At 37.0% G+C, this 14,105-nt stretch overlaps 3 protein-coding genes across 3 annotated transcripts in view; 1 reads left to right on the top strand and 2 right to left on the bottom strand.

Moving 5' to 3' along the window:
- Nucleotides 1-2,826, bottom strand: part of LOC134743158 (phosphatidate cytidylyltransferase, photoreceptor-specific) — a 31,651-nt gene extending 28,825 nt beyond the window's left edge. Inside the window, exons 1-3 of the mRNA XM_063676502.1 lie at nt 2,627-2,826; nt 2,422-2,546; nt 1,265-1,361 (exon numbers count right to left, since the gene is read on the bottom strand). Of these exons, the coding sequence (XP_063532572.1) occupies nt 1,265-1,361; nt 2,422-2,546; nt 2,627-2,701 (297 nt within the window). The 5' untranslated portion in view covers nt 2,702-2,826. The remainder of the gene's footprint in view (nt 1-1,264; nt 1,362-2,421; nt 2,547-2,626) is intronic.
- A 3,861-nt stretch (nt 2,827-6,687) lies between these two features.
- On the top strand, nt 6,688-7,616 carry LOC134743157 (uncharacterized). Its single transcript, XM_063676501.1, has 2 exons — nt 6,688-6,779; nt 6,860-7,616. The coding sequence occupies exons 1-2, from the start codon at nt 6,738-6,740 to the stop codon at nt 7,517-7,519; spliced, it is 702 nt and encodes a 233-aa protein (XP_063532571.1). The 5' UTR covers nt 6,688-6,737; the 3' UTR covers nt 7,520-7,616.
- Nucleotides 7,617-10,312: 2,696 nt separating this feature from the next.
- The window catches only part of LOC134743080 (putative uncharacterized protein DDB_G0282133), a 196,603-nt gene continuing 192,810 nt past the window's right edge, over nt 10,313-14,105 (bottom strand). Inside the window, exon 9 of the mRNA XM_063676388.1 lies at nt 10,313-14,047. Within this exon, the coding sequence (XP_063532458.1) occupies nt 12,200-14,047 (1,848 nt within the window). The 3' untranslated portion in view covers nt 10,313-12,199. The remainder of the gene's footprint in view (nt 14,048-14,105) is intronic.

The following is a 14,105-nucleotide window of genomic DNA, read 5'->3' as shown; positions in this document are numbered from 1 at the left end:
TGTAGATTGCATATTTTACTAGTCATTTTATACAAATATATGATGAATATTGCAATGAAATACTGTGAATTACAATAGGATACTCAGCATATTACTAAAAAAACCTCTATGTAAAAACCATTACATGAGACCATTTTTTCTCATCGCCCGTACAAAGGAATACTACTAGACTCCCTAAAGCAGTGAAGTGGAAGTCACCCACAAACAAAAAAAAAGTTATAACGTAAAAACATGGAGGTGATATATTATTGGCCGGTACTGTAGATTTGTTTACTCATGCAAACAAATCTAAAACATAGATAGTGTTGAATGGTGGTGATTTTAAATGAGAAATTTCATAACGTTCATTTGGATAATGTTTTACAGTCAGTACTTTCCTCGCATTGGTGTGGTGAAAAAAATTCCTAACTATTAACCAATTTCAACAGCTTTAATTACCTACAGCTAAGTAGCGTGTTATATTGGATATCTATTAGGAACTTAGTTCACTGATTCACGACGTAAAAGCGTGATATCTACCTCTACTCTTTGGAATGAACAAACAGTAAACACTCCAGTTATAAATAGATTCTACAGCCGATTTTAACAATCTAGTTCATTGTTACGATGGTAAGAACAAATACATCAGTTAGGTATAGCACAATCGGAATAGGACAAACTGCGAAATCTCTTGGACAGTGATGAAATTTGGTATATGTATAAGTATGTATTACAGGTCCCTTTTTCATGTACACACGTGCATAAATTCAGAGTAAAAAGCGAATTTTTCCAGGAAGGCACACATTTTCCAAAATGGCTGCGGTTGCTTGAGGTCCCCAAATATCAAATGGTGTGGGCACGAAAAAGGGACCTTTAATTAACATACATACCAAATTTTATCACTGTCCAAGAGATTTCGCAGCTTGTCCTATTCCGATTGTGCTATTAATAGGTAATGGCTTTTAGTGTAAAAACCCAAATTATTATTGCAGTTTTGTGCTTGTCTAATTTATTCTCAAATTTAATTAGGAATAGGTAGTACATTTTTAACAAAATATACAAAATTTGTATTTGTATTTTTTTCAACTCACATACATAATATACTTTAATATGTGCAATTGTGCATTGGACAGATTGGTCTACAGTATACAATAGAGGATATTGACAGTACAGTGTACAGTCAATATCCTAATTCTTGAGAGAAGATAGCCAAGCTGACCGGAAAATAAGCAACCAAGTAAAGAGATATTAAGCAAGACAGAGAGATATGTTAGAATGTACTTACTGTAATCATCAATGCAAGAGGTCCCCCATAGATGAGAAGGCAGAAGGCTCCGATCATCAGCCAAGTGAAGATGCCACGGATCACCCAGTTCCTCCATCTACAATAAAGGTATAATTAATTTTCTGTATCTTTTACCACAGAATAAGTAATACTACTATCGTACAGAAAGGAAACTTCCTACAAAACCAAAGTTTGATAGCGATTCAGGGATGAATCATGCTGTCCCTTTCTTATGTCCGGCTATTTAGTTAGGGTTGTCAGAATTCAGGGTGTTATCTTATCTATGGTCGTACACCCAAAGGGATGTAAAGTTGTGTCAACCCTAATAATTGCTAATGTTGGTACTATGTGAATTGTGTCTTGTCATTTGTTTGTCTGTGATGTCCATAATATCTATGTGTTTGTCTGTTTGTTGTAGGTTCCCAGCCTATCCTTCCACAAGACCAAAATTTAACCGAACATACTCGTCTCACAAGTCAAAATTTAGTGAATGTTGTTGTTTTCAAAATCTGTTACAGCTAGGTATTTATCATTATTTCAGTGATTTTGACTAAGCTTTAATTTCAAATTGATATAAAATACAGATATGTTCTAGTTATAACTATAGTAAGTTGTAAACAAAACTATTATACAATTAAATAACCTTGTAACTTATTAGTCTTATTATACAACTGGCCCTGGTTCAGCCTCAGAGAACATCCATTAAGTTATTAGCTACTATGTTTCAACAGTAAAAAAAAAATAACAATGTTGTACACCTAGTTGCAAAAGTGCATAGCCACTTTATGAATGAACTCCATTCATAATGTGTCCATGTAATTTTGCTGCTTGTTGGTATAGGTACATAGTAAAATAATTGTATCAGTGTTGTGTACATTTTGAATTGCAATGTTAAAAATAACATGGTGATTACTTGAATGTATTGTTAAGTCCTGCCTATTCTATTGTTATTCAAAACATGAATTGAAATTAAGTGAGTATACTGGTAGGTATAGGAACTCATTTAAAATTTCAATTAGGCACTGAAGTAATGTTTCTGAACTAGAAAGGGTTCCAATTACTAATTAATTATATGTTATAAGATTTTGCCTATTTTGTTTTAAACACATTTTCATCAGAATAGAAGTGTAATTCAAAGAGTGAAACCATTAGCATACCTCGAAGACAGGCCCGAAAGAGCAGAGTCCAGAATTTCAGGGGTCTTATCCGTTCCTTGGGGCAGGTTCTTCGCCAAATCGTCTACATACTTCTCTTCCAACACCTTTTCTTCCTCCGAATCGACCTAATAAATATCACTAATATAAGTAACGCTGTAACTAAAACTGGTTTCCTATTTGGAAAGAAACAAGATTTCATAGTTACATGGTCAGATTCTCCAGCGGTCTCCGCTTTGTCGTTTCTATCACCTTCGCCTCCTCGGTGCCTTAATTCACTCATTTCTAAATTGAAACACGATTAGAATTCAAAATTCTCAAAGAACGCAAATTATTTTAATCCATTTACGACTAAAAAACAGACGATGTTTTCCGCCGACTTGTCAAACGAAAAATCAATACTATTAAACTTTTTTTGTGTGTTGCCAGTACACTAACGCTTCTTTTTGGTAGATAAAGGCAAACTAATAGTAGGGTAGAAGCAAGCTAGGATATATGTTATACTGGTCGACATTCACCGATACGTCTGACCAAAGATAGATATAACTCCGTAATAGATGGATACAGTCTAAGGAAAAAACGTGCCTCGAAAATCTCAAAAATTTGATTCTCGATCATATGGCGCCACTAGTTTTTGCCTACTCTCGTATAGAGGGCGTTGACGGTTTCGTTTGTTATTTATAATTTTAACGCATATCAGTGAAAGAACATGGGTCAAAATCATATAAAAATAAATAATGCAAATGAAAAAAATCATTTATCCATATTTAAATACATTTTAACGTATTTTTATAAATCTTCATTTTTAGTTTTAAAGTATGTCGATAGATGTCAGTGAATTTACAGCGGTTACAAAATTTACTATGACAGTACCGCTCTAACATATTATATCCTCTTTGGTCTGACGGATGAAACTTATATTTTATAAAAGATAATAATCATGTTCCTGAACATAAATAAATAGGATTGCCTGAACGTTTCCGTACCTCATAAGGAAAAAACGGAACCCTTATAGGATCACTCGTGCGTATTTCTGTCTGTCCGTCTGTCACAGCCTATTTTCTCCGAAACTACTAGACCAATTAAGTTGAAATTTGGTATACATATGTAAGTTTGTGACCCAAAGACGGACATGTAACGTAAACAAATGAATTTTAAACATGGGGGCCACTTTCGGGGGGTAAATGAGATAATAAAAAATAAAGTTTTTCAAACTATATCGTGTTACATATCAAAGGAAATAGCTCATTACGAGAATCTCAAATATATTATTTTTATAATTTTAGGATAAACAGTTTAGAAGTTATTCAAGAAAATAGGCAAAAAATGAGCATTCCCCCCCTTTATCTCCGAAACTACTGGGTCTAAAATTTTGAAAAAAATACACAAAATAGATCTTTATCTATAGATTACAGGAAAACCTATTAGAAATATCCAGTCAAGCGTGAGTCGGACTTAATTACTTAGTTTTTGATCCAACCCCTACGGGTTTTTTAAAGACATTTCACTCACGTTTCACATAAAAAATACATTGTTTAAATTGTGTAATTTACGGAACCCTTGGAACGCGAGTCCGACTCGCACTTGGCCGGTGTTTGAAAAAAAAATTATCAAATTTCACCGACTTGTCTGACGAACGAAATAAGTTCCAATGGAAAGTATACAACTTATACAACATGAATCAATTAGATTGCCATAGGCCCTTTAGGAACATAATGTTGGATTCTCGAAATGTTGGATTCTCAAAATGTTGAATCTTTGGTTGCGACTCTTACACATCTGAGGCTCTCATCAAAAGCGACTGAGTGGTTCGCGTCTTACCTTTCTGACCGCGTTCAAGCAGTTAAAGCCAGTCGTTGCTTATCTGCCTGGTGTGACCTGAACACGGGGGTACCACAAGGTGGGATTCTTTCCCCTCTTTTATTCTCCATCTTTATTGACCAAATCACCTCCAAAATCCGCAGCTCTTACCATTTGTATGCAGATGATTTGCAACTATATGCCCAAGCTTCTGTCGAAAATATAGATTCTGCCATTTCCCTCATCAACGATGACCTAGTCCATATAGCTGAATGGTCCAGTAGCTTTGGCATTAGTGTCAATCCATCCAAATGTCAGGCTATTATTCTGGGAAGCCAACAACAACTAGTGAAGCTTGGTGCGGCTTCTATCGCGTCGATCTTGTTTGATGGCACCATCATTCCAGTATCTAAACAAGTGAAAGATCTCGGCCTTGTTTTAGATCCAAGACTTACCTAGAATTACCAAATCTAAGAAGTTAGTCGGAAAGTCTGTTGGACGCTGCGTAATCTCTACAAATTTAAGAATTTTCTCCCAGTAGGTACCAAAAAACAGGCAGTGCAGGCTCTAGTTTTGCCAGTCATTGACTATGCGGACGTATGCATGACTAATATCTCGCAGGAGTACCTCAATAAACTTGACCGTCTCATTAATAATGGCATACGTTTTATTTTCGGCCTTCGCAAATACGACCATGTTTCTTTCTATCGACGTCAGCTCAACTGGCTTTCCATCCGTCGGCGTAGGTCCCTTAGAATCCTGAGTATATTATTTTCCATCTTGTTCGAGCCTTCTACACCAGGATATCTTAAATGTAAATTCACTTTTGTCCCCCCCGTCCAGGCTGTGAACTGCGTTCCTCCCGCTCACTCAAACTCTCCATCCCTTCTCACCGTACTGGTTTTATGTCCAACTCTTTCGCCGTTGAGGCAATCCGTCTCTGGAATTCCCTCCCTCTCTCGATTCGACAAGCCCCAAGCAAGCCTACTCCGCAAGCATCTTCTGTCAGAAGAATTTAAATAATGTTCTCCATCTTGTATGTACTAATATGTATTAGTTTATCTTTTGTATATATAAGTATTAGTATTTAATCATAATTTTGTCAGTTTACTTTATTATGTTTATATATATATATACATAATATTTGACTGTTTTTTGGTTCTATTTCTCTTCATAATTTATGAATCTATCCTGCACCAACATTTATGTCTCTGTTTGACCTAATGGTTGACTGGTACAGAATGCCTTTTGGCATTAAGTCCGCCATTTGTACATTTTTCTTTTCTTGTGCAATAAAGTTTAAATAAATAAATAAATATAAATAATCTCGAAATGTTGAATTCTCAAAATGATGAATTCTCAAAATGTTGGATTCCCATAATGTTGAATCTCAGAATGTTGAATTATAAAAATGCTGAATACTCAACTTAACTAGACGGAGCCCCGCTTTGCGGGGCTCCTATTTTTGAGCGGTTTGCCCTTCGGGCATTTGAAGCTACCTAACGAACCTAACCTACCTACCTATTGATTTAGTGTGATATCCGTGAAAACATTACACTGGGGAATAAAGCGTAGGTTAGGTTAGGCTTGTTAAGTAGCTTCAGATGCCCGAAGGGCAAACCGCCCAAAGATAGGAGCCCCGTGAAGCGGAGTTCCGTCTAGCTAAGTTGAGATATCAACAATTTTAGAATTCAACATTTTGAGAATCCAAAATTTCGAGAATTCAACATTAAGCTTTAATTTTCAACATTTTGAGAATTCAACATTTTGAGATTCAACATTTTGAGAATCCAACATTTCGAGAATCCAACATTATGAGAATTCAACATTATGTTCCTAAAGGCTTTTTCCGGTCACTATTATGTGGTTATTTATGTTCAAAAACATATTTTCTTACATAAAATATAAGATTCATCCGTCAGACGTATCGGTGAAGTTCGACCATATATAACGTATCTTAGGCTATAATGTCAACAAGTTTTACGCAACACCATGGAGACTGTATAAAGGAGCCAAATCTCTATGTATGAAAAGTGTCCATCAAAAAACAGTAATTAGGCGGCGCCACCATGCACCGAAATACTACCAAAAACAACCTATGTAATTTGGAGAGATTAGGAACTATTATTTAAAGCTTAACGCGGTCACTTTTACAACAATTCTGCCATAAGAGATTTCGATCCTTTCTATACCATCCATACGCAACACGGGCAAGTGTTCCAAACTCCCCCTACAATACTTCGATGTTTGTTTTAAAATTTTTGCAAGAGAGGATCATCCAAGTGATACCAGGAATTTAACAGCAAACTTCATAAATCTAATTTGGCCTTTAGGGAACGTGCATGAACTGTAGGGGGCAGCATAGGAGCCCCCTGTTTATTGGCGCGAGATCGCTTCAAGATGGCAGAACTAAAACAGAACAGATTAAAAATAGTAGAAATCGGCAGCGCAAAATAGTAGAATTTGAAAGTTGGAACTGGTAACACCATTTAAAAAAATACGAAAGTAAACAACTAAACATGGCGAGTGATCCAGATGATTTTGATCAAAATATTGAAAACGTAAGTTATATTTTAACCCGAATGTCTGGTTTGTTTTTTTATTAACATCTTTTTACCAGAAAATTTATGTTTGATTTCAGTTAAAAGCAACAGTAAAACAATCATTCGCTCGCATTTACGCTTCTCTAAAGGCGAGGGAACTCAAGACGCTGAGGCAGCTCGACGCTATACGTAAACAATGTCAAAACGACAATGATCTGAAGCGAAACTGTGTTCAAAATATCCATATATCTTATGACAATGAGTCCACATTACTAGAAAATGTAAGTGATTACGGTTTAATCGATTTAGAAAAGCTTAATTTTGATAATAGTATATTTACTCTAGAAGAGTACGTAAGTCCGAATGATGACCACATGTACTCTTATAAGACTATCGAGGAATTGAATAAAGAAAAGGATGAAAATTTGGCTATAGAAGTCGCAGCTCTGAGACAGTTGACTAGAACGGAGAATTGTGTGTGTTACGTGAACATTAGAACTGAGGAAGTTTCCAAACAGTTTAGAGAAGTAATAATTGACCCTGTACCGGTTAAGCCAGCGCAAGAGCCTGAAAATTGCGAAAATCAAAAAGCAATCAGTGAGAATGTTACAGAAGATGAAAAGAGTGACAGTTCTGATCCCGAAGTAGTTAAGATAGATCCTACCGATGATTGGTTGAATTCCATAAAGAATCAAACCGAGACCGAGCCTTCGCAAGTAAGTGACGTAATGGAGCACAGTACAATAACTTGCTCTTAGATAATAAATGGAGTACCTAATATTAAGTGAATTTACTTAAATCTTGTTACTTATAGATTTTAATAAAGTTTTATATTTTTACGCCTCAAATGGTTGACTTTGTAATTTTCTTAAAACTGCATGTGTAGTTGATTTAAAAATATTAAAACCTTGAAATCCAACCGTGGGTCGATATTATCGGTATTTGGGCTCTTATTGGACTCATTGTCAAGAATGAGTCCAAAGAGTCCCACAATCATAATTTCAATATTTTGATGATTTTTCTGGTTGTTCAGTAAGAAGCCCCCAACTCTGAACTACGATAAATATCATCAATAAGTAGTGACTCATTGTCATACATCTCTTCAAAAAGGTGGTGATGTGAGTAAAGGCTGTGGAGTCAATAACCAGTGGCCTTTAAAGGTGTGTATAGTTTAACCTTGATATCCAAGGAATTGCAATTTACCATTGTTTGTTTCAAGCCAATTGTAGGGTAAATGGAATCACCACCACTTTTTTATTATGCAATATTTTTGTGACATGTGTCATGAAATAATCAATATTATATTGACATTGATGACTTGCTGTCTGTCAGATTCTGCATTGTCAACAAATATTTGGTGTTGCTCAAAGAGTAGTATAGTATATAGGAGAATATGAATAATAATATGTGTGTGGTGTTGCTTTTTCTGCCATCTTATTTTGCACCAAGGGCCTAACACTCTTTGATAGAGAAAGATAGTCTTATTGTGATTCCTATAAGAGGAAAGAGAAAATAGTGCCATGTTTTGTCTTTATGACCGACCGGGTATTTTTTCATGGTCGGGTTATGGCATCATAGCAAGGAGGCGATAGGGAAAAACCGAAATTTATAAGAGTGAAAGAGAAAAAGGATTATGCTGCCATACATGGAACTGTCAATAGATGAGTATGTCTTTCTCTTACCCCTGGTCGCTCGGTTTCATGTCTATATCTACTTGTATATACTATGTCTATGTTTTGCACATAGTTGGGCATATACTTACTCTCTTTGAGTTGGGCTAAGCTGACCAAAGACTTGTCAAGTCCAGAAAAATAACTGCATAGACTTTACAGTGACATAGTCACCATAACCGCCAAATTACTAACATCCTTGAAAATCACATGAAAATTAAATCAGAGGAACAATACCAAAGAGTAAAGTAAGAACAATACTATAGAGGTGACAAGGGGTGAGATTAATAAACAAGATAGTCTCATGGAAATTTCAACAGTAGTCTCAAAGAAAGTTTATTATTATTGTTTGTCCTTCTCAGTCTCACTATTAATTTCTATAAAGTCTTAAGTGCCCACCCGAGTGCCTGTTCTGTCCCTCACGGGTGCATGCATGTGGCAACTCTATAGTACCTATACTTGCTTTGAGTGAAAATATGCCATTTATATTGGCATTCCACACTTTATCTCATCAAAGTAGCTAGTTGCAGAATTAGCTTAGACAGACTACATACTACTAAACTCAGATTATGCTAAATTTGCACCAACTTGGCCATGAAAATGGATACAGTCCGCATCAAAAGTATTTTCACCACACCAGCTGGTAAAGGCTCTCTTGATTGTTCAAAAACTGATAAGAAAGATGCATTTTATTCACATGTGAGGCAAAGTATCAATGTAACTCTGTAACCTATGCAACTCCGTTAAGATCAATACAGTAAGGAAAAAACGTGCCTCGGAAATCGAGAAAAATTGATTCTCGGACAGATGGCGCCTACACCTTTGGCCTATTCTCGGCTAGATGGCGTTAACGGTTTCGTTTGTTATTTAACACATATCAGTGAAAGAACATTGGTCAAAATCATATAAAAATAATAAATATAAATAAATAAATCTTTTATCCATTGACACGGTGGCTTAGAAATAAGTGCATTCCCGTTGCTAGGGAGGTTTTGGGATTAAACTGAGCAACTTTTACTATGGGACTAACCACGAAATCGCGAAAAAAAATTTGTCTCCATACATTTTGGCTGATCCATTTTCTATGGGAGGGTAAATTTTTTTCTCGTCTTCGTGGTTGGTCCCATAGTAAAAAGTAAAGTTGCTCAGTATACTTCCAAAACTTCCCTGGCAACGGGAATACACTTATTTTTTAGCCATCCTGTATATACATTTTTTTTTGTATTTTTATACATTTTCATTTTTAGTTTTAATCGTGTGTCGATAGATGACAGTAAATTTACTGTGACTACAAAATTTACTATGACCGTAATCCTCTATCTTATATATTCTCTTTAGTACTTGTAATGCATAGTTGGTTTGTCAAACAGCTTAAAAGAAGTATCATAGTACTCGTAGTGCAGCCAATGCTTCGGGCAAACTCGGCTCCGTTCGGCTCAGCATTGCTGGGAGCAATTATTAGGATTGGCACAACTTGACGTCCCTTTGCGTGCACGACCTCAGATAAGATAATGACTTGAAATTTGAGAACCCTAAATAGCCGAAAGGGATAGTGCCATATATTAGAAAGGGATAGCATGATTCGACCCTGAACCGCTATCAAACTTCGGTTTTGTACGAAGTTTCCTTTCTGTACGGTACAAATGTACTATATTCTGTGGTGCAGCTCAATTGGGGGTTCATTATGTTTGCCTCGAGATCGCTTTGCAAGCATGGAGTAATTCTATTTTAGGTAACGTGCATGAACTGTAGGGGGCAGCACTGGATCCTTGTTTATTGGCGCGAAGTGTATATGTCAAGTTTAGTTTTCGAATTGAGCCACAAGATAGCAGACCCTACAACGCACAAGAGTGTGCGTGAATCATAAAAATAAAACAAAACTTTAAAAGCATCAACTTTTATTGTTAATACATTTTTACAAATGGCGTTATGGAACACTTATTCTAGGATCTATGCATTGACTTCCGATTACATTCCCTAATTAATAAATATTACCCTTTATGTTTTCTACTTGTACCATGTGATTCACAAAATCAAAGATGTGTTTTGTTGCAGTTTATTCTTATAATGGTTTAGAACTTAATAATCATAAATGCAACAAAAATGTGAACAGCAGGGGCCCGTTTCTCAAAAGCTTGTAACTTTGTAATACAAGCGAATGTCACTTTTTGACAGCTTTTGTTAGAAAGGGACTTTTCACTTGTAATACAAGCTACAAGCTTTTGAGAAAAGGGCCCCTGATGCCATAAACTCTCGGTATTAGAGGAGTTTCATTTTGAATAGTAATTTGGAGGTTTGACATTAAAAAGCAGATAATTCCTTTGTATTACTACCTTACCAATCGGTTATTAATTGTAGAAGAGTTGTAGTCAAAATTACGTATCCCAAGTTTGGCAGCTGCAGTAGATGGCGCTACGGCAACATGTTTAGTGGTAACTGTCAAACTGGGTATTGTCAAACGTCAACTTATGCTTAATAAAGTCTTCCCAGAATAATTAGGTATTTTTTTGCGGGTTTTAGTTTGATGACGGCAGTTCTGACAACCAGAGCCACCCCATGATGCACGGAGCCGTGCAGCGCCATCTTCATCTGCTCTCAAATTCGAAGCCCAAATATCAGGCAGACTGGAATCAATTTAAAAGCCTGACCAGGAATATATAATCACCATAATCACGCACCATGTTGCGGGACTAGATCTATTTATTTCATACAATACTGAACTGTCACCCTATACATGAGAATGAACAGCGCCCTCTTGACAATGATCATATATTACTGGTCAAGCTTTACATTATCTATGCATAGTGCATACTTCTTTAATATCTTGGGCAAACAAAAAAGTAGTAGTAATTTTAATTACCTTGATTTTGTGAATCAGTGACACATGCAGATCTAATGTTACAGATACCAATTTTAAACCAATCTTGCCAGCTCAACTACATCATGCATTCTACTATGATTTTATTTATGGCACTTAAACATGACATTTGTTTAATTAAACTCTTAAATTCCCAATGGTGGATGGACTCTGGTTCACTGAATGGTGACAGGTATTCTAGTTTGTACTCAACTTTCACACTGGATAGTGATGGCACAATTACAAGTGCTGTTGCAGGGAATCATAGGCTAAATATAGGATAGGTGTGATAAATATTAGGTGCAAGACTTTGGAGAATGGAAGTTACAGTGTGAAGGAAATTCAATCTTAATACTACATTATAGGCACTATTAGCTTTCTGTGGAATATTGTTGATTTAGGCCACCTTTACTCACATGGTGATAATTTTATTGTCCCATTACTTTAAAGTGAGCTACAAACTAAGAATTTACTGATTGTTTTAAGATAATACACGTATGAAATATTGTTACGTTAATGTTAGACCAAGAAAAGTCTGCAACGATTTTGATAGCATACGCAGTGCAAGTGTTATTTTCATAATTTCATAAGTTTGACGTTTAAAATAACGCTTGCACTGCGTGTGCTATTAAAATCTTTACAGTTTTTTCTTGGTCTAACTCTATCTACGTTTTATTGACGCGTTAGTAGTTTCAAAACCATTTTTTTGTAGTAAAAGATAGTTAAAAAATGTTGAGGAGTACAAATTCTTAAAATGAGCACAGGTCTTGAACGACTTGAACTAAATAATACGTGTAGTGCGTATCTAAAGCTTGTTATAAAGTAATTATGAATAACACAACTAACTTATTTTTATAATGTTAAGACTACTATTTTACATTTTTAACAAAATTGAACAAGTGTTATATTTACTATACAAGACCAAAGTCGGTGCACACGGCAGCGACGTCGCGGTTGTTCTGCTTCTCAGTCGTGGCCGCCATGTTGAGCTCCACCAGTGTGTCCACACTGTTTATACTGACCCCCTTTAATATCTTCTGTGCCGCTAAACTAGTGAAATTAAAGCTCAAGTCACTTAAGCTAGGGAAGTTGCAGAAATCCTGATTCTCTTTCTTACTTTCCTGGCTAAGGCTGTACCTCTTCTGTTTATTCTCCAAACTATTTATCTTCTCCGTCGACGTGTTGATATCTTTAATCGTGTCCTGATTCTTTAAAGCCAAGTTAGGCTCGGATCCTAACACGGTCGGTTTCTCAACGCCTTTTGATAAAAGATTAGCGATGGAGTCCGAGCTCATCCTGTTATTTACATTCGGAAGTCCATTCAGCATTTGTAACGCTGCAGCTTTCTTAAGTAAATCGACGCTTTTCAACTCGCTGTTTGAATTTATATTTGTTTGCAGTCCGCCGTTAGCCGATGTCAGAGAGTTTTTTTGATACCTCAGGCTTCCCAGAGATCCAATAATATTATCGTAGCTCTTAGTTGGAGTTGAAGGGTTGCTGTTTGTTGTGTTGTCTAGGTTATTTATGTTGTTATGAATAGCTGGAGATGCAGGGTTTGAAGCGACCTCATTCGAATTGTTCAGTTGATTTTTGTATATGAAACTGTTATTATTTGTAGCTCCAATTTGCAAGGACAACTTGCGGTTATTATTCATACCAGTATCATTTATTGAATTTTTATTGTACTTATTTTCTTGAACTTTGATTGGTTCTGTATCTTGATAGAGCTGATTATTTTTCTCAACACAAGTTTCGAATGAGGTTTCAGTTGGGTTTTTTGCCGTCTGGTTCCCGACACCGTTTTGCGATACAGAAACAACTTGTCTGTCATCATTGATGATGTAAATGTTGCTGCCGTTGCTTGTTTCAGTAACTTTTCCGTTTTCGAACGTGATTACGGATCTTACTGGTGAATTTTGTACGTAAACCTTGGTGTTAGTTCCACCGTTTTGAGATATTGTATTCGTGGTAACTTTAAGCGTAATGGAGTTGTTGGCGTTAGCAGATGATATCATAGTGGGAGAGGGACTCTCTGCCTTCGGCCCTATAGCTTTGTTGTGCATCGGTGTGGCCGTTTTCTTGGGGGTACTTGGGCAGTTTTTTGGAGAAGTTCTCGGGGAAATTTTGCCGTTTTTTGTCTCGCCGCCAACCATCGGTGGTTTGTTTCTGTATTTATGCAGGCTCTTGGGAGAACTCTGCAAACTCTGAACCTTGACAAGCGACTGCGCTCGGCTCAGGCCCGGCGCGTTGCTGTGACTAGGAGATGGTTTCAGCGTGCGGTCTGATATGTGGGATTCTAAGCTGGAGTGACCGCTGCTGCCACTTGTGTGATAGTTTCTTTTTATGGGTGAGTTCTGTTCTGATCCGTTCCTGGAGTCTTTTCTTGGGGTTCGATGTGTGGTTGTGCTTTCGAGGCTAGAGGGGCCGCTAGTGGACATGATGTGGTCTGAATGCGCGTAGTCGACTCTTCTCAAGCTACCGCTTGGACTATCTCTGAGCTTAGGGTCGCTGTTTCGTTGAGGGGAGCCGAAGTGGTCGAGCATAGTTTTGTTGGTAGAGCTTCTGCTGAGAGTGGAGCGGGGCAGGCTGCCGGAGCTGGGGCTGGAGTGGCGCACCGGGGAGTGGTCGTAGTGGCCCGCGAGCCCGGATTCGGTGGAGAGGTGCCGCTTGTGTCGCCGCGGGAGCGTGGACGACCGATTGCTAATTTCTGATCCGTCGTAATATGATGACACGTATGATGTTTGACTCTGCAGTGACTCCTGAAAATAGAAAACAACAAGCATTACTTCGACGAACTTCTGCATCAAGCCCAGGCTC

Source organism: Cydia strobilella, chromosome 7 (genome assembly GCF_947568885.1).
Source record: "Cydia strobilella chromosome 7, ilCydStro3.1, whole genome shotgun sequence".
NCBI lineage: Eukaryota > Metazoa > Arthropoda > Insecta > Lepidoptera > Tortricidae > Cydia > Cydia strobilella.
Note: the sequence above shows the minus strand (reverse complement) of the source record. Positions and strands in the feature narration are given on the sequence as shown.